This window comes from Phocoena sinus, chromosome 10, assembly GCF_008692025.1.
Source record: "Phocoena sinus isolate mPhoSin1 chromosome 10, mPhoSin1.pri, whole genome shotgun sequence".
In the NCBI taxonomy this organism is placed as follows: Eukaryota; Metazoa; Chordata; class Mammalia; order Artiodactyla; family Phocoenidae; genus Phocoena; species Phocoena sinus.
Window position 1 is genome coordinate 93,696,983 of NC_045772.1, and position 27,417 is coordinate 93,724,399.

Sequence of the window (27,417 nt, forward strand, 5' to 3'; positions counted from 1 at the left end):
ATTGAGGTGCTCCTATGTTGGGTGTATACATATTTATAATTATTATATCTTCTTCTTGGATTGACCCCTTGATCATTATGTAGTGTCCTTCCTTGTCTCTTGTAACATTCTTTATTTTAAAGTCTATTTTATCTGATATGAGTATTGCTACTCCACCTTTCTTTTGATTTCCATTGGCATGGAATATCTTTTTCATCCCCTCACTTTCAGTCTGTATGTGTCCCTAGGTCTGAAGTGGGTCTCTTGTAGACAGCATATATATGGGTCTTGTTTTTGTATCCATTCAGCAAGCCTGTGTGTTTTGGTTGGAGCATTTAATCCACTCACATTTAAGGTAATTATCAATATGTATGTTCCTATGACCATTAATTGTTTTGGGTTTGTTTTTGTAGGTCCTTTTCTTCCCTTTTGTTTCCCACTTAGAGAAGTTCCTTTAGCATTTGTTCTAGAGCTGGTTTGGTGGTGCTGAATTCTCTTAGCTTTTACTTGTCTGTAAAGCTTTTGATTTCTCCATCAAATCTGAATGAGATCCCTGCCGGGTAGAGTAATCTTGGTTGTAGGTTCTTCCCTTTCATCACTTTAAGTATATCATGCCACTCCCTCCTGGCTTGTAGAGTCTCTGCTGAGAAATCAGCTGTTAACCTTATGGGAGGTTCCCTTGTACGTTATTTGTCATTTTTCCCTTGCTGCTTTCAATAATTTTTCTTTGTCTTTAATTTTTGCCAATTTGATTACTATGTGTCTCGGTGTGTTTCTCCTTGGGTTTATCCTGTATGGGACTCTCTGTGCTTCCTGGACTTGGGTGGCTATTTCCTTTCCCATGTTAGGGAAGTTTTCGACTATAATCTCTTCAAATATTTTCTCAGGTCCTTTCTCTCTCTCCTCTCCTTCTGGGACCCCTATAACGTGAATGTTGTTGCGTTTAATGTTGTCCCAGAGGTCTCTTAGGCTGTCTTCATTTCTTTTCATTCTTTTTTCTTTATTCTGTTCCACAGCAGTGAATTCCACCATTCTGTCTTCCAGGTCACTTATCCGTTCTTCTGCCTCAGTTTTTCTGCTATTGATTCCTTCTAGTGTAGTTTTCATTTCAGTTATTGTATTGTTCATCTCTGTTTTTTTGTTCTTTAATTCTTCTAGGCCTTTGTTAAACATTTCTTGCATCTTCTCGATCTTTGCCTCCATTCTTTTCCCGAGGTCCTGGATCATCTTCACTATTATTCTGAATTATTTTTCTGGAAGGTTGCCTATCTCCACTTCATTTAGTTGTTTTTCTGGGGTTTTATCTTGTTCCTTCATCTGGTACATAGCCCTCTGCCTTTTCATCTTGTCTATCTTTCTGTGAGTGTGGTTTTTGTTCTACAGGCTGCAGGACTGTTGTTCTTCTTCCTTCTGCTGTCTGCCCTCTGGTGGATGAGGCTATCTAAGAAGCTTGTGCAAGTTTCCTGATGGAAGGGACTGGTGATGGGTCGCTAGTGTGTTTTAAAATAGAAGAATTTTTATATGCGAATTTTGGAAAAGTAAAAAAATTGAAAACGACTAACAAAATTTTATACTATTCAGCCTTAGGCTGTTTCTAGGCTATCACTTAGCAGAAACTGCTGACAAACCAGAACCTTAAAAGGAAATATACACTGTACATCCTTTACTGTTATATTCCAGGGGTAAAACGCTAGCTCATGCAGGAAATGATATTGTTTAGAAAGATATATCCTTGGGTTCTAGCTAAAGAAAACCATGTATATTCTATTTAAAGTCATAATATAACACAAATTGAAAGTTTAGAGAAACAGAAAAAAATGAATAATCAGTACATAAACTATCTGATAATTAATTATTCCAGTAAGTTGATATTTAATATGGCTTGAAACTAAAATCAGAATTTAACCTGCATACATTTGGGTAACCTGCATACATTGACTAAGAACAGAAAATTAAAGCAGTACATCCCAGCTGTAATTCTGGTCAAGAATTCTCTTGGCAACTTTTATCTTTTTATTTATATGGAAGATTTTAAACTATGAACACTCCCCCGACCCTGTCTTCTCAATGTGGCTACCTTCCATTCATCCCTGAAAACCCAGCTCAAATATTTCTTCCACTGTGAAGCCTATCTCAAATCCCCAGGTCAAATTAATGGTTCTCTCCTCCATGCCTACCTAGTCTTTTGGGCATCTGGCCAGTATTACACATACTATATTACTACGAGTTATTTACCTGTCTAAATCACGCACAAAACTATAAGCTCCCAAAGGGCAAAAACGGTGTCTTATATTCTTATGTAACTCTGCTACCTGGAGCACCACCAGGACCTGGGCAGGAGTTTACCAATATTTTGCAGAAATGAATGCCCAATGTAGTTATCAAAAGCTGCTGTCATGAGGCACAAAAGTAAAATGAAGAAGTGGTAACTGAGAGAAGAATATGGATTAAAAAGCATCTTTGGGGGAGGATTTCCACTTCTGCCCATGAAATATTATCTGCTGTTATGCCTGACAGTCATAAACAGCTAGAAAACCAGGCAAAATATATGAAACACTCTTTTCAGATATTGTGCAGCAGGCAGTGCAGGACTTTGAGCCCCACAAGAAGGAAAACAAGTGAGTTCTATCATTTCCCCAGCTTACTGCTGAAAGGCAGGTCTCAGGATGCAGACCAGGGAGGCACAGTGGCCTCGGAGTTGAAGAGAGAGTGGAGTTTGCAGAGACTAAGGTGTCTAGAACTTGCACGACAGAGGATGGGAGGGAAGGGCGTTCCACACGCACACTGTGGAAATCACACAGGGCACTCTTGAACCCTTGCACAGTAACTTGTGAATTTATGAGCCGAAATTCCACAAGTCTGGAGAAAGAACCAGGAAAGCAGTAAGCCAAACAATTTCTGAAACTCACATAAGGCTAAGGGCAGTTCATGTTCCCACCAGCCAGAGTGGAAAAACCTCATAATATATGGGGCAATGGGTAGCATGCTCAGAAGGGTATTGCCTTAGTAGGGAGGTTTAATTAAATCAGACGTAAGACTGCTCTGGATGAGCCCTAACCAAACTCAAAAGCAAGCCTAGAACTGATTACAAGTAACTTAACCTTCTGCCAGAACCAAGTCCAATCTCCTTTAAAGGAATCAAACAAAATCCAGCACCCCAAAACATAAAATATACAATCTTTGGCATACAGTAAAAATCTTCCAGGCATCGGGGCTTCCCTGGTGGCGCAGTGGTTGAGAATCTGCCTGCTAATGCAGGGGACACGGGTTCGAGCCCTGGTCTGGGAGGATCCCACATGCCATGGAGCAACTAGGCCCGTGAGCCACAACTACTGAGCCTGCGCGTCTGGCGCCTGTGCTCCGCAACAAGAGAGGCCGCGATAGTGAGAGGCCCACGCACCGCGATGAAGAGTGGCCCCCGCTTGCCACAACTAGAGAAAGCCCTCGCACAGAAACGAAGACCCAACACAGCAAAAATAAATAAATTAATTAATAAACTCCTACCCCCCCCCCCAAAAAAAAAAAAACTTCCAGGCATGAAAAAAGCAGGAAAATGTGACTTGAGAAAGCTCATTCAATTAAAAAAAAAAAAAAAAAACAGATCCAGAAATGATGGACTAGCAGACAAGAGTTAAAAGAGTTATTATAAATATACTCTATATGTTCAAAAAGTGGAGGAGAACATAAGCATGATAAAGCAAAGAAATGACTTTTTTTTAAAAAAGAGGGGAATGGATATCTAAAGCTGAAAAACACAGTTATTTGAAATTAAAAATACAAGGGTTGGGGGAAGAGATAGCTAGAGAGTTTTGGATTGGCATGTACACTGCTATATTTTAAATGGATAACCAGCAAGGACCTACCGTATAACACAGGGAACTCTGTTCAATATTATGTAACAACCTAAATGGGAAAAGAATTTGAAAAACAATAGATACACCTACATGTAAAACTGAATCACTCTGCTGTACACCTGAGACTATCACATTGTTCATCAACTATACTCCAACATAAAATAAAAAGTTTAAAACAATGCATTGGATGGGATTAATGGCAGCATAGACATGACAGAAAAAAAAAGACCACTCAACCTGGAAACATAGCATTAAAAATTACCCAAAGTAGGACAGAAAGGAAAAAGACAGAAAGGAAAAAAAAATCCAAAAGGTGCATCAATGACCTGTGAGAAAATACCACATGGTCGAACATAGAAACTGGGAAGGGAGGGGCAGAAAAATACTGGAAGAAATAATGGCCAAGGTATTTGATAATAACTATAACCCTATAGATCAAAGAACATATGGTGCACATAAGTGTGAACTCATCCTTTTCAATATACATAGGTTAAATTTAAAAATAAATACAGGTATAAATGTGTGAGTTTGTATATATAAATATACACACATATATATATATATTCCTTGCTAAACACACCAAGAGGGTCTGGGAGTGGTTTCTAAACATCACCCTCCACTAAAAGAACCGGGGCTCCTGGAGAAATGCTTGATTCTAGGGCTGAGGCCAGGGAAGAACAAGGTAAGTCTGGAACGTTATATTGTGCCATAAAATAAAAATACGTTCAAAGAATAATGAGAATACGTCAAAAGGACACAGGAAGCTGAATTGATGGTATTCCAACTAGCCAAATATGGAGCATTTTGCAATTAAAAATAAACAGTTGGGGTTTCCCTGGTGGCGCAGTGGTTGAGAGTCTGCCTGCCAAGGCAGGGGACACGGGTTCGTGCCCTGGTCCAGGAAGATCCTACATGCCGCAGAGAGGCTGGGCCCATGAGCCATGGCCGCTGAGCCTGCGCATCCAGAGCCTGTGCTCCGCAACGTGAGAGGCCACAACAGTGAGAGGCCCGCGTACCGCAAAAACAAAACAAAACAAAAAAACAGTCGCTCCTTGGTGTCCATGAGGGGAATGATTCCAGGATCCCCGTGGATACCAAAGTCCCTGGATGCTCAAGTCCTTTATATAAAATGTATTCGCATATAACCTACGCACATCCTCCCGTATACTTTAAATCATCTCTAGATTACTTATAATATCTAATACAATGCAAATACTATGTAAATTGATGTAAATGATATGTAAATAGTTGCTAGCGCTCAGCAAATTCACGTTTTGTTTTTTGGAACTTTCTGGATTTTTTTCCTACTTTCAATCCGCCCTTGGGTGAATCTGTGGATGCAGAACCCACTGATATGGAGGGCCAAATATAATGACTTTAACAGATCACAACTCATTGAATAAAATAGGAAGTCGCTGTTCCACACTGACTTAAACAAATAAATGAATAAAAACTGGGGATAAGAGAAAGGTCTTCCTTACAGTAAAATGCAAACTAATAAATGTAGAAGGAATGATAAACTTAGAAAAATCACTGTTTGGTAACCATCACTGTATAATTAATTCAAGCAAGAAATATCAATGGCTATTATGACTGGTGAAAGAAAGTGTGCTGAAAAACAAGATTACATAAAGTCTCACAATATCTCCTCAAAAATATAGTAGTTACCAAAAAAGAAAAAAAAAGAAAAAACTTTATAACAAAACTGGGCAAAACTGACATTTTTATATAAATAAAAATAAAGAATTTGTTCCCAGCTGACCTGCCCTACGAGAAATGCTACAAGAAGTTCTTCAGACTAAGAATAAATGACATCAAATGGAAACGTGAATCCATAGGAAGAGATTAAGAATTCCAGAAATGATAAACATGGGAGTAAACATTCAACATATAGTTTTTTCTTCCCTTAATTTCTTTAGAAGATATATGATTCTTTAATAAAAGACACAGACACACCTCCTCTGAGATTTCATGGAAAGAAACAAGAATGGATGCAGGCACAGAGATTTGCTGGAGTGCGGAACAAAGTGAGGCTGCTCTCGCAAACGTTCTCCATTGGTTTCGAGTGACCATTCTCCTAGTGCGTCCCCCTCTTCTGAGTAAGACTCACACTTTGCCAGTTAACGGCCACGTTTAAAAGGTTAACTGAAGCGCTATGACGCATACAAATAAACCTACAAGGTAATCGGGAATGAATTATCAACTTTTCAAAGATGGTATCTGGGGGAAAATACACCCTGAGGATCAACCCTGGGTCTGGAGGTCACCGCTCAGCGGTTCAGAGAAGACTGTGGCTCTGATTAAGACCCACCCCCTCATCCCCTCCTTTGCCACTCCACTTTCCAATGCAGAGGTAAGGCCTGACAGCGGGCACACGCAGATGTCTGATAAATGCCAGGACCTTCTTCGCTTATATTATTTGTCTGGCTGATAGGTGGGTTGGTGAGAAAGATGTGAATTAACTGGTCATTTGAAATCCAGCTCCCTCATGTTCTTCACATCCACCTTTTCCATGGATTCATTCTTTCCCGGCTTCAACCTCCAACGCTAATTCTCAATGTTCCATGTGATTTGAGAGCCTTCACTGCCGTTTTGTGAGATTTTACTCCACCAAGGAAAGTCCCAGGCTCTTTTTAATTGTCAAAATCTCCTTCACATGCATCATGGTTTTTTTTTTAAGCTACATTGATAATTTATTAATAGCTACTATACATTTGTATACATTTCCTCCTGGTGTGTATGTTCATCACAAAAACCAAATTACTGGGCTTCCTTGGTGGCGCAGTGGTTGAGAGTCAGCCTGCCGATGCAGGGGACACGGGTTCGAGCCCTGGTCCGGGAAGATCCCACATGCCGCGAAGCAACTAAGCTCGTGCGCCTCGTGCGCCACAAATACTGAGCCTGCGCTCTAGAGTCCGTGAGCCACAACTACTGAGCCCGCATGCCACAACTACTGAACCCGCACGCCTAGAGCCCGTGCTCCCAACAAGAGAAGCCCGCGCACTGCAACAAAGAGTAGCCCCCACTCACCGCAACTAGAGAAAGCCCGCGCACAGCAACGAAGACCCAATGCAACCAAAAATAAATAAATAAATATATGTTTAAAAAAAAAAACCAACCAAATTACTGTATATAATAGAAGCTGCCCGTTAATCACAGAAGAAGAAGAAATTTTGCTATTGCTTGAAAGGTAGTCCCATGACGTTAGTGTTTTATCCTTTATATCTTCAGAGACACATATACCTAGAATATAATCAGTATTGGTCATTGGAAGCCTTGAGGCATCTTCCTCCAGCAGTGCTGGAAAAACACTGGTAACGTTTTTGGTACTAAGTGCTTCTTTTTCAATATCTCTAAATAGGCAATAGGATTTTTTCTTATCACAATTCTTTTAACAATTGCCATATTATAATTATCTAGATATCAGTTTATACAGTATTAGTTACAATTTCAGTTTATACAGTATTAGTTACAATTTCAGTTAAGACTTTGGAAACAAGAGGCATATTTACACATCCTCTGCCAGGATGAAGTACTCCAATCTGTCAGTCAGTCATTAATTCAAGAAACAGTCTGTAGTGGACACTTGTGACTTCTCCCACAGTCGCAATTCCTGCCTAACAGTCCTCAGTTTCCATGCTAGGAGCCATATGGTTCCAGAAAACTTTACTGTACTTTAGTGGTGAAGTATGTGAGCTAGACTAAGCCAATTAGGTAGCCTGTCACCTAGGCATATGACCATGTGACCCACGCCTGACTAATGAGAATCTCTTTTGCTACAGAGTGTGCATTATGTGGATAAAAGACCTGGAACTCCTGTAGCCATTTTGCTTTCAGGTAGAAAACTAGTCAAAGGATGGAACCAATACATGAAGGATGACAGAGTGAAAAGACAGAGAAAATTACAGAAAAGTAAAATGAGACCCTGACATGATAAACCTCTGGATCAAACAGCACCTAAACCTGAACTACCTGTGGGATTACAACTGCTTCACAGCCGTGCAACTGTGCAGTCCCACAGGGTCCCGTTCTCAAAAGGGGTCCTCCACATTTGGTTCAATGCCCTTGTGCTGCCTTCTGAAATTCTTAATAATTTTATCTTAGGACCTGTGTCTCTAAGTGAAGTCCTATGGAACAATGGAGCGGGTCTATAAGCAAAGAAAATATACGTGGCAATAACTAGCACGTGTGGGGCAGTCCAGGACTCTTGGGACTCTGTAAAACCCAGTCAGGACCTGGATACAGATCTGCAGAAGCAGCAGCCAGGGCAGCAGTGGCTGTGACCCAGCAGAGAGGAGGGGCTCCTGCTCTCTGAGGGCAGTGCATGGGGACTGGCTTTCTTGTCTCTGCACCCATCCCACTGGCATCTGCACAAATGTTACCTCTGGGAACTGTCAGAACTGTCAACAGCAAACTACAATAAAACAACATACTTGGACATATGCAGCACATTCTTAACAACCAAGCACAGAACTCCCAACAGAGCTGCTTAGTATCACTGAGGCTTTTACACTGTGTATGTCTGATCTCCCTTGTTGGTAACAAAGACAGTCCCCTCCTTAGGCAGCAATACAATCTTTTTTTTTTAAATTATGTAAATAATTTATTTATTTTTGGCTGTGTTGGGTCTTCGTTGCCGCACGCGGGCTTTCTCTAGTTGCAGCGAGCGGGGGTTACTCTTCATTGCAGTGCGTGGGATTCTCATCATGGTGGCTTCTCTTTTTGCGGAGCGGGCTTCAGTACTTGTGGCTCGTGGGCTCAGTAGTTGTGGCTCACGGGCTCTAGAGTGCAGGCTCAGTAGTTGTGGCACATGGGCTTAGTCTCTCCTTGCCACGTGGGATCTTCCTGGACCAGGGCTCGAACCTGTGTCGCCTGCATTGGCAGGTGGATTCTTAACCACTGCGCCACCAGGGAAGTCTTATAATCTTATGTCTTGTTGTATCCAGGGTCAGTAACAAAAATGATCAGTCAGTTGCAAAGAAAGTCATATATGTACGCACCACCATGTCCTCTCATGCGTGCACATATATTCATTGCCAGGAGTGAAAAGAATAATTATTTTATAACTTTTATATATAAAACATCAATATTGCATTTCACTTGTATTTCATTTCTATAGAATGACATGAGAGTGGGATTAATTAAAAAATATGAATGGTTGAATTTTAAGTAAGAAATCTATAGGGTTTGTTTAACCTCTGGGAATCTAATTTGCATCAAATCTACATTTTGCTTTTGTGCTCTGTCATGGCCATTTAGTGCTACCTTCTAATTTTTTAATTTCTCATTTTCCCTTAAGTGTGTTACATTTCCAAGTAAGTTGGTACTTCAGAGACTGCTATGAAAAAAAGAAATTCTTTTGGCTTAAAATAAAAGAGGAACTTTACTAATGTAATGTTATTTGGCATTCGTATGGAGCATAAACTATACCCTGGGATAGTCACCCAAAAGGGTTAAGACCAGAGAAAGAATCTGCTTGCTTATTAAAAATGCATACATTACCTCAGTCATAGGAATAGCCCCAAACTCGCCCAGCCACTGCCTCTGCAGATCACCCACCAGCATTAGCATTACATCATATGACATTATGGAACAATCGTGAACTCTGTGTAGTACTTGAATGTATTGTTTTGAAAGAATACACTGTCATTAACTGGAATAAAAGCTTTCTGAAATCAGACCTGGGGGGTAGCCCTCACTGTGTGGCCCTTTTACTTCTTTGAGAAACAGCCTCATCCTGAAAGCAGTAAAGGGGGAAAGAGATTAGAGCATAAAGGCAACAGAGATGAGTGATCCCTGCCCAGGCCAGCAAGCAGATGCAGGGCTTTAAATTACCGGGCAGAACAATGTCAAAGCAGGAGGCTCTGTAACAAACGCGGCACCTGAAAATCCAAGCCAGCTCACACCCATCACCCTATTTCCCATTACAGCCTCATGATTTTTACCATGGGCTTCGCTAGAATTGGAAACTGAGTCTTTCTTTTTTAAATCAAAGTATAATTGACTTACCATACTATATTCGTTTCAGGTGTACAACATAGTGATTCGATATTTTTATACATCACGAAAAGATCACCATGATAAATCTAGTTACCAGCTGTCACCATAGAAAGTTATTACAATATTACCGATTATACTCCTGATGCTGTACCTTACATCCCTATGATTTATCTATTTTAAAACTGGAAGTTTATACCTCTTAATCTCCCTCGCCTATTTCCCTCATCTGCAACCCCCCTCTCCTCTGGCAACCACAAGTTTGTTCTCTGTATCTATGAGTCTGAAACTGACTCTTATTCTATGTACAAATAGTTAAAACTCGATGTCCTGATGTCATCTGGAGAGGGGCTATCATTTATAGCCATGTGACTCTAGGCAATGAACTGAAGCTCTCTGAGCCTCAATGTTTTAATGTAGAAAATGGAAAGAATAATAGGTATGCAGAGCACGGGAGGTGAGGATTAGCTACTATTACTATCATGATTATACTTACCACTTCCACCCAGTTGTCCCCTTTGCCTACCTTTTCTAATCACTGTCCAAGATGTTTCTTCTTCACAAGTAAAACGCGAGCATCAACTTAAATGCTCACTGGCTTATTTTGTGCCCTGCAATCTGGCCACTGCCCCTTGTTACCATTTCTATTTTCACATCACTCTCCTCAGGTGATTTCTCTACCCTCTTTAGCCAAATTCTAGGACTCCTCTTAACTAGACGCTGCTTCTCGCGAGCCTTCCTCTCTCCTGCACCTATTCTCAACATACTCAACAACCAAGGTTCAGAGAGGTGAAAAACAAAGTCAGGGCAACACAGCCAGTTGGTAGCCAAGTCACAATTAAAATGCAGGTAGTAGAACCCTTGTAAACTGTTGGTGGGAGTATAAATTGGTGCAGCCACTGTGAAAAACAGTACGGAGTTTCCTTAAAAAACTAAAAATAGTACTACCATATGATCCAGCAATCCCACTCCTGTGCATACATCCAGAAAAAACAAAAACACTAATTTGAAAAGATACGTGCACCGTTCATAATAGCACTATTTACAATAGCCAAGATATGGATGCAACCCAAGTGCCCATCAACAGATTACTGGATTAAGATGTGGTAATATAGGGCTTCCCTGGTGGCGCAGTGGTTGAGAGTCCACCTGCCGATGCAGGGGACACGGGTTTGTGCCCCGGTCCGGGAAGATCCCACATGCCACAGAGCGGCTGGGCCCGTGAGCCATGGCCGCTGAACCTGTGCATCTGGAGGCTGTGCTCCGCAACGGGAGAGGCCACAACAGTGAGAGGCCCGCGTACCGCAAAAAAAAAAAAAAAAAAAACAGATGTGGTAATATATATACAATGGAATATGACTCAGTCTTAGAAAAGAATGAAATACTGCCATCTGCAGCAATGTGGATGGACCTGGAGAATATTATGCTTAGTGATATAAGTCAGACAGAGAAAAAGACAAATACCATATGATATCATGTATATGCAGAATCTAAAAAATAATACAAATGAAGGTATATGCAAAAGAGAAACAGAGTCACAGATATAGAAAACAAATCTGAGGTTACCAAAGGGGAGAGAAAAGGGGTAGGAACAAATCAGAGGTATGGGAGTAACAGATACAAACTACTAAATATATCAATAAAATAGATAAGCAACAAGAATATACTGCATAGCACAGGGAATTAAACCCATTATCTCAGAATAACCTACAATGAAATATAATCTGCAAAATACTGAATCACTATGCTATACACCTGAAGCTACACAATACTGTAAATCAAATACGCTTCAATCAAAAATAAATAAAATCCAGGTAGTAATGCAAGCAAGTCCAGCTGTGTCGCGTTAACTGCACCCCACTAATAATTCACTCTTGGGGTTCCCAGTGACGATTTTAAATCTGAGGTTAGCTTCCCTTAACACCAAACCTTCTCCCAGATGTTTCCCCTACGAGTCAACTTATCATAAAATATGAATTATTTCAAATGCTTAAAGAAGAAACACTAATTCCAGAAAATTATTAAATACATCTCAAAGTTCTGGGGTTGTTTTTTTAGTTTTTAGTTTTTGTTTGTTTTCAGCATTTCCCAGAAGTGGGGACAAAACTAGATCTCGCAGGCCTCACCCAGGACTAGACGACTTTGGGAGGAAAGAGGACATAGTTAACAGGAAGTAGAGGCTGTGACTGTGACTGTGAGCGATACATGCGACTCCAGAAGGGATGGAGGACAGAATACAAGTGTCCGCCTCTAAGTTTCTAAAGATAAAGGTGTGTGTTTTAAATCTGATTGCACAAGGATATATGAAAATGGAAATTTCATTAATGTTGGCTTCTTTGGAGAATCACATTATTCCTCAAAATAACAGAAACTAATGAGAAGATGGGTAACGGGATGTAATGTGTTGTTTTGCATAAGAATCAGAAGAGTTTACCAGTGTCTAACACTGAGGCCTCTGGGGGAAGATTGAAAACTTGTATTTCCTCATCTGTAAAGCAGATGAAGTACTGGGAAGAATGAGAAGTATATGGATCATCTATAAAGCACCATTTGGTTTTATTTTTGTTTTTTAAGTACAGTGTGGAATAGTTTAACTAGTACAGGATTTGACATCAGTGATAAAGGTTCAAGTTCAACCTCTAGCTGCCAGCTGTCTAATCTGGCACAAATCATTCAAACATATTTAATGATGTAAGAACTAAAGGGATAATGTGTATGTGTGTGTAGGGGAGGGAACCTTTTAATACAAATAGCTCTATAAATGTAAGATGTTTCATATTATACTGTACCAGGTTAAGTAAACCAGGGTAGGTCAACTAAATCATTTACATTTCCTAATCTTTTGTGGTGAGAGGGGGACAGAGTGATTCTTACAGCAGAAACCCCATTCAGTTAATAAAAAATCACTGCCACTACTTAATAAAGATATGAAAATAATAAAATAATGCATGTATTAATAACAAGTTAATAAAATATAAAATTATCAAATGAATAATAAAATTCATATTAAAAGGTAACTACCTCAATATATGCTAATCATATATTAAGAGGGATGACGGTTTGTACACATTCTCTCCTTTCAAACACGAACTCCCTGTCAAACAAAACAGTTGCCAGGATTAATTATAAGTGTATCAGTAATCATGGAGATTTTCTCTATGGAGGTAAACTAGTCAACCCATAGTCCAGATCACAAATAAGAATGAAAATCTTTTTGGGGAAATACGACAGGTAAGCCAACTTCATCATCATTCATTCATTCATTTACTCAGTCCCTACTTTACACCAGGCTCTATTCCAAGTGCTGAGGATTCAACAGTGAACAAAACATGTAAAGTTCCTACCATCATGGAGCTTTACATTCTAGCAGGGAAATACAGACAGTGAACAAATAAGTAAACTATGCAGTAAGTCAAGGGTGATTATGTACTCCAGAGAAAAACAGGCAGGGAAAAGGGCTGCAATTCTAAATACAGCCGTCAAGGAAGGCTTCACCAAGAAAATGCCACTTAAGCAAAGACCTAAAGGAGATGCATAAGGCACAGAGATATCAGGGGAGAATGGTGGGGCTATGCACACCTTTCCAGCAAGTCCAGATAAGATAAAATGCAATCCCTGGAAATAATTTCTATCCTCTTAAATGTATTGAGGCTTGCTTGGGTCCTAGTATGTGGTCTATCCTAGAGAATGTTCTGTGTGCACTTGAAAAGAATGTGTATTCTGTTTTTTTGGATGTAGTGTCCTGTATGTATCAATTAAGTCCAACTGTTCTATTGTGTCATTTAGGATCTCTGTTGCCTTAATGATTTTCTGTCTGGAAGATCTGCCTATAGATGTCAGAATAGGCAGTATAGATGCTACTACAGTCAATGTCTTGTAATAACCTCTGATGGAAAAGAATCTGAAAAAGAATGTGTGTGTGTGTGTGTGTGCGTGTGTGTGTGTGTGTGTGTGTATACACATATATATATAAAACCAAATCACTTTGCTGTACACCTGAAACTAACACAATATTGTAAATCAACTATACTTCAATAAATTTTTTTTAAGAAATGCAAGCCCTTACCTTTCAAAAGTGGCTGGAAGGTTGGAATCTCTTGCAACTTGATGACATCGGGATCATTGCTGACATTCCGTGAGGCCTGGGAGCCCTGAGCTACAACCACAATATCATCCATCTTGGCTCTATGCTTAGCTGGAGAAGGGGCCACTGAAAATAAAGTTACACTGCTCAGGAATTGCATCTTATTTAGCGACCTCCATCTCACCAAAGCTGTTTTCACTGTAGTCATTAAAAAGGATAATTTTTACACAAAAGATGCTAACCGCAGTTATCCTGCAGTGGGGGCTGGGTAGGGGAGATGAATTACAGAGGACTTCTATTTCCCACGGTATTAAAAGAGAACCTTCAAACTTTATAGGACCATATACCATCTATGAGGCTGCTTTTGTAATTAAAAGTTTATTATTCAAAACACAAAATAATAACCAGATTGTTTTTAATTTTTACTTCTTTGATCCTCCTGACGTTTGTCCCTATTTCCCAATGAGGAAATAAGCATACAAAATTTAGCTGTGGCTTGCCCAAAGTCACCAGTGCTAGAAACAGAGTTAAGAAGGGAATTGGAGGTAAATGGATTGTTGGTGTACATGACCCATCCCAGTGATGCTGGGGTTGCAAAGCTGTGTAGCCACCCTATCACAGTAAGCCCAGCATGATGAATAGATCCCAGTCACAGGAAAAAAATCCTGGTTCTTAACACAAGATGATGGCACCAGCCCCCTCACCCTTAAAGTCACAGGGCAGAAAGAACCGGCAGGTCCACTGTAGGCTGAGGCAAAATAAAGAAACTTGAAGGACTGCTAAAGAGGCAGGTCAATTTCAGGTACCCAGGAGAATGTAATCCACTTAGAGGGAAGTGATTTCAAACTATCAAGGACTCCCCAGACCAAGACATCCTCTGCTCCCAAACATCTTCTGGTTGGGGCAAGAGGGAATCTTTATTGTTTTACACTCTAGAAGGTAGTATTTGCAGGCTCATCATAATCAGGTCTCAAAGGTTGATCCAGGTATGCCATAGGACTGCCCTGCCTCCTGGAGGCTAATGTCTCTTAAGGCTTGGCATTGACTATTAAAATCTCAGCTACTTTCATTGCTCTTCAAGAAGTCTCTCTTCGCCTCTTTTGGTAATTTACCTAATGTTTTACAAATCCCAAGCCCGAAATCTTTCCTAGTACAAATTCAGTGATTCCTCCTTCCCCAGATACCAGAGGAAAACAGAGTTTACTAGATTCTAGCTAGTCTCTACTACTTGTCTGTGAAATGGGGCTACTGTGAGGATTAAACATGAACACGTGTGAAGCACTTAGCACAGGGAACCAGGTAAATTCTAACCTATGCTATTCGGTAGTATTGGTTAGTATGCTCTAGTACTGGTTAGAGCCCATGCTGTTGGTTAGTAGGTGAGCAAGCCTATTAAAAAGATGACACGCGGGCTTCCCTGGTGGTGCAGTGGTTGGGAATCCACCTGCCGATGCGGGGGACGCGGGTTCGTGCCCCGGTCCGGGAGGATCCCGCGTGCCGCGGAGCAGCCGGGCCCATGGGCCGTGGCCGCTGGGCCTGCGCGTCCAGAGCCTGCGCTCCGCGGTGGGAGAGGCCGCAGCGGTGAGAGGCCCGCGTACCGCAAAAACAAACAAAAAACAAAAAAAAAGATGACACGCTTCTCACAAAATATGCTTCTGGCCTGACACAGAGGAAAGAAGGTAAGGGGTAACAATTATTACTATATTTGTTACAACAGATACTACATTCTGGATCTTTCAAATAAATAAGAATGAACGTAGCAGTAGATGCTGCTCACCGTTAAAAGCTATCTCAATCTAGCCCACAGAAGGGTAGACTGAACTAGCCTTGAAGGTTACATTTCAGTGTGGAATACCCATAGATCTGCTAGCTTCTACATTTCTGAACTACATATCCTCCTACCAAGATCAGAGCAGTCCATGACCAGGGCTCTTTTTAGGCCCCAGATATAAGCCAATTTGGATTAGCAACTCCAGAGCTTATCTGGGACAGTCCCAGTGGTCCTAGAGTTTGGTGGGTAACAACAAAAAAGGAGCAAATGAGCCTCAATTAAGCATCAGCTGTTCTGAGTGCTCATTATGCTACAGGAACAATAATCCTCCCCTCCCATATCAAACTCGGAGAGAGATCTAAACAACATGGGCGGGGGAAGAAGAGGGAAAAACACCAGCCCCTGCCTTCCTAGCCAACTTCTATATTAGAAAGGGAGCCGACACACCTTCCGATGGGAAGATGCAGTTTCTGGACTCGCTCTCACCCAAGGGTTCACAGCGATTGTTCACCTGCCACACATTCCTTCTGAAAAAGAATCTCTAGAACCCATTTTTAACAAGGAATCTGTTCTTTCAGGTCCTATGACCCATCCACTGCGCGACCCAAATCTCACTGTCAGTCATGAATACTAAAGCCAAATATTAATTAGGTCCTCCTTCAAAGAGTAGGCTGCAGCTGAGAGGAACAGCTGTTCTGAAAATAATGGGCTCGGGCGCCCACGCTGGCTTAGCTTGCAATCACAGGTATCGGCTTCCGTCAGGGGAATCAAGGCTAGGGCAGATGGTAATTTTTTTCTTTTTCTTTTTTAAGAAAAAAGCATGGTGAGGGCTTTCTGTGCGTTCCTGTCCGCCGGTCCCAGTCCCCAGCAGGCTGGAAGGCAGCCCGCCCCGCAAGCAAACAGGGCTGGCTGGAGAAGGGTGGAGATCAGGGCACCGACCTGAGGAGTTCAGATCGTTGGGTCGGCTCTCGGCCTCGGAGCTCTGCTCACTGCCCATGGTGCAGGCAGCGGTGGCAGCGGAGGAACGGCGGAACGGGCGGCGACCGCTCGGGCGGCGGGGCGACAGGGAAGGGGCCGGGGACCGGGATGCGGAGGCTACACAGGCTGCGCTGTGGGGATGGCGCGCCCAGCCCAGGCGGGGGCGCGGGCGGCGGGGAACGGGGAGGCCCTATTCGAGGAAGGACGTGCAAGGAGGTGCGGCGGAGCTATACCCTGCACGCCCGCCTTATTTAGGGAAACCCAAGCCAGGGAGGCGGGGAAACGCCGGGCACCCGCCGCGCCGGCGGCAGGCGGGCGGCACCACTTTCACTCACTCGCTCGCTCGGGCGCCTCACGCTCGTTCCTTCTCGGACGCGGATTGGCAGCGCCGGCAGCGCGCAGCCGTCAGTTCCGGGTTAGAAGGCCCACCCCCCCCCCCCCCCCCATCCCCACCCCGCCACCGCCCCGGGCCCGAGGGAGGGCGGGGAAACTCGCGCCGGCGACTCCCGGGGCTCAGCCTTAAAGGGCCCGATCACCTCAACGCCAGAACCGCCCCAAAGGGTTACCCGTTTCCTGTTGTAATGTTGCGCGTCACCTTTAAGTATCATCCACACACTAGGCACTTTATCCCCATCGTTAAAACTTTATTAATAGGCTTTTGGGGAGTTTGTTTTGTCTTTGTGTGTAGTTTTTTTGGTATTTATTTTTGGGTTCTTTTAATTGACATAATATTGTATGAGTTTCAGGTGTACAACATAATGATACGATATTTGTAATATATTGCAAAAAATTTAACCCTGTTTTACAGATGGGGAAAGAGAGGTGCTAGATAGATTTAGGATTGGAATTCACAACTGCCTGGATGCCAAGCTCCTGTTTCAGTTCCCAAAGCTGGAAGTTTGGCAGTGGAAGACCGTACAAAAAATACTAGATGGTGAAAGAAGGAGCTGGAAATGAGAGAAAAATGAGTAGAAAATGCTGATTCATGTGTTAGGGCGTTTGTGCATCTTCAAAGGAAAGTGGATGCCCCAAGTCTAGTCACTTTCTGGCCACCTTGACAATTATCCGCAAGGCATTCTGAAACGAGCAAAGGCAAGAAAGAAGTACTACAGGTAACGCAATACAGAAACTTCCAGCTTTGGCAGGTCAAGGACTTACACCTAGCAATGCATTCCCACCAAGGAGATGGGTGGCTCTGGGGTTCTCAGAACTTTGCAACTCATTTTATATTGTTTGTTTCACAAAATTTCCAGCAAATGCCCTGAGAGTGTCAAATTGATGAAATGATTTTCAAGTCTCTTCTACTCTACCATATCACACACATTTCTCCTGTTTTCACTCATTTGATTTTCACAACAACCCTGACGCCCATAAACAGGTAACTTCCTCATGGTTAGGTAAGTGGTGAAAGTAGGATTTAGGACTCTGGTTACGAATCTCATGCTCTTTCCTCTGCTCACCATTACCATACAGTCGTCCCTGGGTATCTGCAGTCCCTGGGTATCCACGGGGGATTGGTTCCAGGACCTCCAGCAGATACCAAAATCCATGGATCCGCAAATCCCTTACAGTTGGCCTCTCTGATTTCGAAGGGTAGGAACACTTGGGTATGGAGGGCCCACTGTACCTTGAGAAAAGTGCAAAGGAATGTAAATTCAGTATTTTGTGGGAATGGAAGATAGAACTAAAAACTGCCTGAGAGATCAAAAGAGTCTCCTAAAAGACTATAGTCTTGAAGTTTACATAAACCACCAGGCTGATGGGCCTGGGAAGGCCTTACTAAGCAATGTGCCCACTCCCTCTTGGGGCTCTCTCTCAAGACATTCCCTCTTGGGGATGGGTGAGAGAAGAAGTAAAAGTGGGGAGAGTAAGTCATGTTCTGACTCTTGTTCCCTCTCTTCCACACCAAAGTATATTTATCTTGTGTTCCATACCCTAATCTGTACTGATGTGATGGTGGTTTTTATGCTTCCCTTACGATAAACGTTTCATTCTAAAAGGATTATTCTGTCCATCAACTGATGAATAGATAAATATATCACCCCATTCTCTACTGGCCAGCACGGTCTCTGCTGAGAAATCTGCTGACAACTCTATGTATGAGAGATTTTGTTTTTCTTGATGCTTTTAAAATTCACTCTTTGTTTCTGATTTTAGACAATTTTATAATTTGTCTTGGAAAATAATGTTTTGGATTGAGATTTTGGGGTGAGCTATTAGCTTCATGAGGTTGTATGTCCAAGTCTCTCCCCAGGTTTGGAAAGTTCTCAGCTATAATTTCTTCAAATAAGCTTTTTACCCTATTGCTTGCTCTTCTCCTTCTGAGACTCCAGTGATACATACATCGTCTCTCTTGTGGTGTCCTATAAGTCCCATAGGTTTTCTTCATTCCTTTTCTTTTCTTTTCTTTTAATTAATTTATTTATTTTTGGCTCTATTGGGTCTTTGTTGTTGGGCACAGGCTTTCTCCAGTTGCAGCGAGCAGGGGCTACTCTTCGTTGTGGTGCGCGGGCTTCTCATTGCACTAGCTTCTCTTGTTGTGGAGCACGGGCTGTAGGCACGCGGGCTTCAGTAGTTGTGGCTTTCAGGCTCTAGAGCGCAGGCTCAGTAGTTGTGGCTCACAGGCTTCGTTGCTCCCTGGCATGTGGGATCTTCCTGGACCAGGGCTCGAACCCGTGTCCCCTGCATTGGCAGGCGGATTCTTAACCCCTGCACTACCAGGGAAGTCCTCTTCATTCCTTTTCATTCTTTTTTTTTTTTTTTTTTGCTCCTCTGTTTGGGTAATTTCAATTGATCTAGTGGCCTTCTAGATCACTGATTCCTTCTGCTTGGTCAAACCTGCCATTGAAGCTCCCTGTTGAATTCTTCAGTTCAGTCATATTCTTCTGCTTCAAAATTATTGTTTGGTTCTTTTTTTATGTGTTCTGTCTCTTCACTGAACTCATTTTGTTCTTGTGTTGTTTTCCTGACAGCGCTAGATTGTTTGTGTTCTTTTCTAGCTCTCTGAACATCTTTAGAACAATTATTTTGAATTCTTTATCGGGCAATTCTTGGATCTCCATTTCTTTGGGGCCAGTTACTGGAGGCTTACTGTATTCCTTTGGTGGACTCATGGCTCCCTGATTCTTCATGATCTCTGTAACCTTGCATAAGTGCCTGCTCATTTGAAGAAGCAGTCACCTCCTCCAGGCTTTACGAGCTGACTTTGGTAAAGGAAGATTTTCACTTGCGGGTGGGGACGTGCTGGAACATGCTGTGACTCCAAGTCTAGTGGTGCAGGACGCCAAGTGCAGGGTTCAGGGTTACATGACATCTTTTAGCTCAGGCCATTGGAATCCACAGTGTGGATTCAACAACTGTGGCCCTTGGCAAGCACTTCAGTGTGTTTATAGTGGCTCTAAGGGCTTTTGGGGTCCTCAGCAGCCCCTCCAGATCCAGTGGCTAGAGACCAGACAGGTAGCAGTGGTTGCTGATGCAGTAGTGATGCACACACTCAGCTGCCGGTGCCTATAGAGAAGCAGGAGCTGGTTGCCAACACACATAGCGGTGGGGGACTGGGCGGGCAGAAAGGGTCAGTGCCAACTGAATGCTCACTGGCACCTGCAGGGGTCCTGGCTGTTGGCTAGCACTCCTTTAGCTGCCAGGTCTCACCGTGGGTTCATGGCAGTGGAGGCCAGTGACAGGGGTCTGGCCAGGGGCGTGCAGGTGCACGTCTGGAGGGACTGGCTGCAGGTGAGCACAGTGGTACAGGCCAGTGACAGAAGGGCCTGATCTGGGCCCACAGGCAGCTGCGGGGGCCCTGGCTGTTGGCACGCCCTTCTGTGGCTGTACAGTTTGCCCCAGGCACGTGCACTGCGCTGGAGGCCAGTGACGGACATCAGGTGGTCGGCATGCCAGGTCGCAGCTGGAAGGGCTAGCCCAGATTGTGCACGTGATGGCGGAGTTCAACCAGAGGGTCCAGACTGGCATCGTGCATTCATGCAACCACAGAGGCCTGGGCTGGCTGCCAGTGTTGTTCCAGACTCCAGGGGAGGATAGGGGCAGGGGAGGGAGCAGAGAGGGACGCAGGCGGCTGTCATCAGTGGGTGTGAATACCTGTAGGGTGAAATCTATGGGGGGTGGGGTCTGAGGTAGCTGTGCTGGTCATTGGTTTCTTCAGTGGTGAAAGCTGCTGGGTTGGTTTGCAGAGCAGGTCACTGGAACCATGATCTCTTCTGCTGCATAACTGCTGTTAGAAGTTCCTGCTTTTCTTCCTTGTTCCTAGTCATCTCTATACGTCTTAGCTTTGCAGGTCTGGGTGGGGTGAAACCAAACGTGGCCCATCGTGCGGTGCCCTGAAAGGCTGGAGAAGCTGGGTCCTCGCCCCACTCCTTCTTTCTAGCAAGGGGAACTCTTTCTTGCTGGCAAATTCCCTCTTGGTGCTGAGCAGTGCTGGCTAGGGGGATGGGATGATGTGGGCAAAATGAAGCTACCTTCCTTCTTTCCTTGTGTAGTTATTCTCAAGTTTTTTGTTCTGCTGGGTTGCTGTAGTTTCTTAAGTGGACTCCAGAGCTCTCCCAGACCTGTTTTTGTTTGTAGATAGCTGTCTAACTGTTCGTCTTTGTTGGGGGACAGAGGCTGGGGCCTCCTATGTTGCCATTTGTTTTCAATGAATGGATAAATAAAACGTGGTATATCTGTATCGTAGGGTATTATTTGGCAGGGGAAAAAAAGGGGAATGAAGTACTAATACATGCTGCAACATGGATAAACCTTGAAAACATTATGTTATGTGAAACAAGCCCATCACAAAAGACCACGGATTGTAGATTCCATTTACATGAAATGTCCACAAGGGGCACTATAGAGACAAAAATAAGTAAGTGGTTGTCTAAGGCTGAAAAGGAGGGCGGGTGCGGAGGCGATATGGGGAGTGACTGTTAATGGGTGTGGGGATTTCTTTCTGGGAGTGTTGAAAATGTTCTAAAATTTATTGTGGTGGGAATTCCCTGGTGGTCCAGTAGTTAGGACTCCGTTCTTCCACTGCAGGAGGCACGGGTTCGATCCCTGGTCAGGGAACTAAGATCCCACATGACCCGTGGTGCAGCCAATGGAAAAAAAAGAAAAGAAAAGAAAAGAAAGCTAAAATTTATTGTGATCATGGTTGCACAACTCTGTGAATATATTAAAAATCACTGAATTGCCCACTTCAGGCGAATTGTATAGTATGTGAACTATACCTCAATAAAGCTGTCACTCAGAAAAAGGATATTGGAAGATAAAATGCCTTCATTCATTGACTCAGAATTTATTGGGAGCCTATAATTTGCCAGGCACTTGCTAGACACTAGGGAAGAAAGATCCAGCAAGACTCAGTCTCCCTATCCTTAGGAAGCGTACAGTCTGGTGGCAAGAAAATTAAATGGACATTTTTTTTTTCTGGCCACAGGTTGCAGGATCTTAGTTCCCCAACCAGGGATCAAACCTGTGTCCCCTGCAGTGGAAACTCGGAGCCTTAACCACTGGACTGCCTGGGAAGTCCCTAAATGGGCGTTTATAACACAAGATTCTGCTGGAGAAGGAAGGTAGCTTCATTTTGTCCACACTGTCCCACCCCCACCAGCCAGCACTACTCAGCACAAAGAGGGAACTTGCCAGCAAGAAAGAATTCCCCTTGCAATGATACAAATGAACTGATTTATGAAACAGAAATAGAGTCACAGATGTAGAAAACAAACGTATGGTTACCAAGGGGAAAGGGGGGGGAGGGATAGATTGGGAGATTGGGATTGACATATACACACTATTATATATAAAATAGATAGCTAATAAGGACCTACTGTATAGCCCAGGGAACTCTACTCAGTACTCTTTAATGGCCTATAGGGGAAAAGAATCTAAAAAAGAGTGGATCTATGAATATGTATAACTGATTCACTTTGCTGTACAGCAGAAACTAACACAACATTGTAAATCAACTATATTCCAATAAAAGTTCATTAAAAAGAAAGAGTTCCCCTTGCTAGAAAGAAGGAGTGGGGTGAGGACCCAGCTTCCCCAGCCTTTCAGGGCACCGCTGGAGGGGCTTTAGAGGTAGGATACATTTGAGATTGATGCCTGTAGCACCCCTAAAATCACTTCCACATGAATAACAACCTATGTGGCTTATATACACAGTAAGTAAGAATTAAATAGCCTTTTCATGTTTATAAAGCACTTTCGTATATACTGTCCCCGTATGACCTGCCTACAAAGTCGTTAACACTTTCCTAATTTTACATAGAGGTTAAGGGGTTTACTCCTGATCACACAGCTAATAAGTGGTAAAACCAGGATTCAAGTTTTCTAAAACTCATTATGCCTCTGTCTACTCCAGACTAGCTCCTCCTCCTGTGTCTTTATTTTACCGGGCACCCCATCCACCTGGTCTCCCAAGCCAGAAACGTGGTTAGCCTCACCACCATATCCAACCCACCACCACGTCTGGAAAGCCTCTCTCCTTAATTTCTCTCTTGTCTCCGTGCACAGTTCAGGGCCTCCTCACTTCTCTCATTCCTTGGAGAACAGAAGCCTCTGGCCTCACCTCCTTCAATGCATCCTTCATGTGGCTGGCATGGAGAATTTTCTAGAATATTAATCAGGTCTCTGAACCTTTCACTGCCCTGCTAAAAACCTTCAATAATTCCCCATGGCTTCAAGATAAAGTTTAAAATTTAGCATATGAGAACATTCTTGCTCTGACCCCAGCCTCTCTCTACGCCCCCCCCCCTTTTTTTTTTTTGGCTGCACCGCATGGCATTCGGGATCTTAGTTCCCAGACCAAGGATTAAACCCGCAACCCTGCAGTGGAAGCGCTGATTCTTAACCACTGACTGCCAGGGAAGTCCATATCCCTTTTTTTTTTTTTTTTTTTTAAATATATTTATTTATTTATTTATTTGGCTGCACCGGGTCTTAGTTGGGGCATGCAAGATCTTTAGTTGCAGCATGTGGGATCTAGTTCCCCGACCAGGGATCGAACCCGGGCCCCCTGCATTGGGAGCCCGGAGTCTTAGCCACTGGACCACCAGGGAAGTCCCCATATCCCTTTTTATACAGGCAAAGTTCATGCCAGTCAGGATGAAATTCCCTGAAAAGTCCTGTTTTCTCTGTCTGGAATATTCAGCTTTTCTCTCTCCATCTAGTTAACTGAACTTCACCCTTCAAGATTTATCTTATGGTTGGAAACTTATGTCCACACAAAACCCTGCACACAGGTGTTTATAGCAGCTTTATTCATAACTGCCAAAACTTGGAAGCCACCAAAGTATCCTTCGGTGGATGTATAAACAAACTCTGGACCAGACAATGGAAAATGAAAAGACATGGAGGAACCTCAAATGCATATTACAAAGTGAAAGAAGCCCATCTGAAAAGGCTGCATACTGTAGGATTCCAAGTACATGACATTCTGGAAAAGACAAAACTATGGAGATAGTAAAAAGACCCATGTTTGCCAGGGTTTGGGGTAGGGGAGAGGGATGCCTAGGCTGAACACAGAGGATTTGGAGGGCAGTGAAAATACTCTGTATGATACTATAATGGTGGATACCTATCGTTATGCATTTGTCCAAGCCCATGAAATGTACAACACTAAGAATGAGTGTAAGTTCAACTACGGACTTTGGGTGATTTTGATGGGTCAATATAGGTTCACCAGTTGTAACAAATATACCTCTCTTATGTGGGATGTTGATAATGAGGAAGCTGTGCATGAGTGGGGGCAGGGACATATGGGAAATCTCTGTACCCCCTTCTCAATTTTGCTGTGAACTTAAAGGTGCTCTAAAAAAACCTTAAAAAAAATTTGAACTTATGCACCTCCTCCCAGAAGTGCAGATTAGATGTCCCCTTTGTGAGCTTCCTTAGTTAGCATCTTCTATTATAACATGTAGTCTTTACACAATCATTGATTTACCTGTGTGTCTTTCCCACTGAACAATAAGCATCTTGAAGATAGATTTATAACCAAGCAGGACCCTATGGGGCCTTCCCAGGACAGACCCTCCGTTATATCCTCTGCTGTAGCTCAGATATAGCTATATTAGAAGAGGATTTAGAATCTCTCCCAGATATAGTATTGATACGGACCAGGGTTCTTGGCCTTCCCCAATCAGTAGAAATTGACTAGAGGCCAAACAAGAAATTCAGGCAAGGCTTTACTGGGGCCCCTGCTGCAGCGGGAGGGAGCGAGAACAAGCTGTTTCCTTATATGGGGTCGGAGGGGTGGCTCAGGTGTTTTGCCCACCCCTTAGGTGGTGTTGAGTGCAGGGGTCAGGCTCAGTACCCTGCTTTTCTCCCAACACTCTGCTTTTGGCTCCCCGCTCTTCAGAACTGGCTTTTGAGTTTTTTGGTCTTCTGTATCTTTTTGTCCATAATTTGCCCCAACTCATGTATGCAGTTATTTTTAGTCCCATATAGTTTCTTTGTATTCTGTTGCTTGAGGGGAGGTTTGTCCAGGTGCAAGCACTACAGCAAAGGTTCCCTGGTGCCAGCTGGTCTCAGTATCTCACGCATATTTCATGAGTTTTTCAGAGGCTAAAAACCACCACCACATGGAAGAAATTAACTATTTGATGATAATGAGCAAGTAGCCCCCAGACCTTCTGGCACCTAAGGATTCATAACGTGAACTGCCCTGTTACCTCACCATCAACCAATCAGAGAATTATGCATGAGCTGATCCCACACGCTGGGACGCTCCATCACCTGGCCTTTAAAAAGGCTTTGCTGAAACGTTTCGGGGAGTTCCGGAGTTTTTTGGGCACTAGCCGCCCGTTCTCCTAGTGTGGCCCTGCAATAAACCTTTCTCTGCTCCAAACTCCAAACTCTTGACATTTTAGTTTGTTTGGCTTCACTGTGCGTAGGGCACGTGAACTTGTGTTCAATAACAGATTCGTGTCTGATCAGTCTTTAATTTCCCATGCAGAGGCTTAACGCATATTTTCTGAATAAAATACTTTTAAAAATCTGCCTCCACATAAATGGTACTTCTAAGTATTAGAAAAGGATTTAGAATCTCTTCGGCAACAAGGGGACAATGGATATAATTTCTAATTTAAACTCCTAGTTCATATAAATAGAAATTTTTTTCTTTTTTTTGTTTTTGTTTTTGTGGTACGCGGGCCTCTCACTGTCGTGGCCTCTCCCGTTGCGGAGCACAGGCTCCGGACGCGCAGGCTCAGTGGCCATGGCTCCCAGGCCCAGCCGTTCCGCGGCATGTGGGATCTTCCCGGACCGGGGCATGAACCCGTGTCCTCTGAATCGGCAGGCGGACTCTCAACCACTGCGCCACCAGGGAAGCCCGAAAATTTTTCTTTAATCATTATTTTCATCAGTGTCCTCTGTTCACTGTCATAACTGAAAAAATATATTACTTCAACCATAACCGGGTTCATTGTATCAAAACACTGCATCTGACTCTCGTCCTGTTTCCCATCATGGTTCAGGATCAAGGTGAAAAGGAGAAGCCCATGCGGGAACTTCGCATCTGCAAGCTCTGCCTCAACCTCTGTGTCGGGGGGAGAGTGGAGACAGACTTACGAGGCAGCCAAGGTGCTGGAGCAGCCCACAGGCCAGACCCCTGTGTTCTCCAAAGCTAGATACACTGTCAGATCCTTTGGCATCAGGAGAAATTAAAAAAGATTGCCGTCCACTGCACAGTTTGTGAGGCCAAACGCAGAAGAAATCCTGGAGGAAGGTCTAAAGGTGCGAGAGTGTGAATTAAGAAAAAATAACTTCTCAGGTACTGGAAACTTTGGTTTTGGGATCCAAGAACACAACGATCTGGGGATCAAATATGACCCAAGCATTGGCATCTATGGCCTAAACTTCTACGTGGTGCTGGGTAGGCCAGGTTTCAGCATCACAGACAAGAAGCTCAGAACAGGCTACATTGGGGCCAAACACCTAACCAGCAAAGGGGCGGCCATGTGCTGCTTTCAGCAGAAGTGTGATGGGATCATCCTTCCTGGCAAATAAATTCCCGTTTCAATCCAAAGTCCAATAAAAAGTGTTCAGTGAAATGTAAAAAACAAATGACAAACAAAAAAACACCAAAAGAAAAAAAAAAAACTAAAAAATCCAAACCTTGAATCTGAAGTTCCTAAGTGGGGAGAGGTCTACTTAGCTCCTAGCATGGACCACCTATGAAAGGAGATTCAAAGATTGTGACCTCTCTATACCCTGGACCTTCCTGTATATCATCTACAGATAAGATGTACTGAGCACCTCAGTCTCTGGTTGCATCAGGAAAATTACTCCAATGGGAATTCACACTGGAGTTTACTCTGGTCACTCTTCAAAACAAATATTTGCAACATTATTGTAATTCAAGAGCAGGTCATCCTCTGGACGCAACTAGTAGAGTTAGTTTCACACAATGGACCACTGTTCACAGGCATCTCTGGCAACGTATGCCTCCAGTAGCGACTACTGGCTAAGACCACAGCTGTTGGTTCTCAGGCCTAGAATAATCATCTCCAGCTGCATGGGGCCTTAGTTTTGAAAGCTCTTTCTCACCGGCCAAGGTAGAGATACAGTGAAAGGTTAGAACACTTGGCAAGCTGTGTCAGTGGTTTAGTAACGTTGCACTTGTTCACCTGTATATGAGGCTGGGGGGAGCAAGCACTAATTTAGAAACACACTTGTAAAACCCACGCAATCAACAAACATATTTTTGTTAAATATTTACTATATACCTATTACATACCAGGTACTATGCTAAATATCAGGGA

General features: G+C 43.2%; 1 protein-coding gene and 1 pseudogene across 2 annotated transcripts in view; one reads left to right on the plus strand and one right to left on the minus strand.

Annotated features, from left to right (window-relative positions):
* Positions 1 to 17,090, minus strand: part of BORCS5 (BLOC-1 related complex subunit 5) — a 94,938-nt gene extending 77,848 nt beyond the window's left edge. Inside the window, exons 1-2 of one of the 2 annotated variants that reach the window (XM_032647051.1) lie at positions 16,999 to 17,090; positions 13,897 to 14,040 (exon numbers count right to left, since the gene is read on the minus strand). In XM_032647051.1, the coding sequence (XP_032502942.1) occupies positions 13,897 to 14,040; position 16,999 (145 nt within the window). In that variant the 5' untranslated portion in view covers positions 17,000 to 17,090. Of the gene's footprint in view, positions 1 to 13,896; positions 14,041 to 16,624 lie in introns of both variants that reach the window. The other variant, XM_032647050.1, reaches the window with a different exon arrangement.
* A 9,031-nt stretch (positions 17,091 to 26,121) lies between these two features.
* On the plus strand, positions 26,122 to 26,662 carry LOC116760977 (annotated as a pseudogene).
* The last annotated feature ends 755 nt before the right edge of the window (positions 26,663 to 27,417 follow it).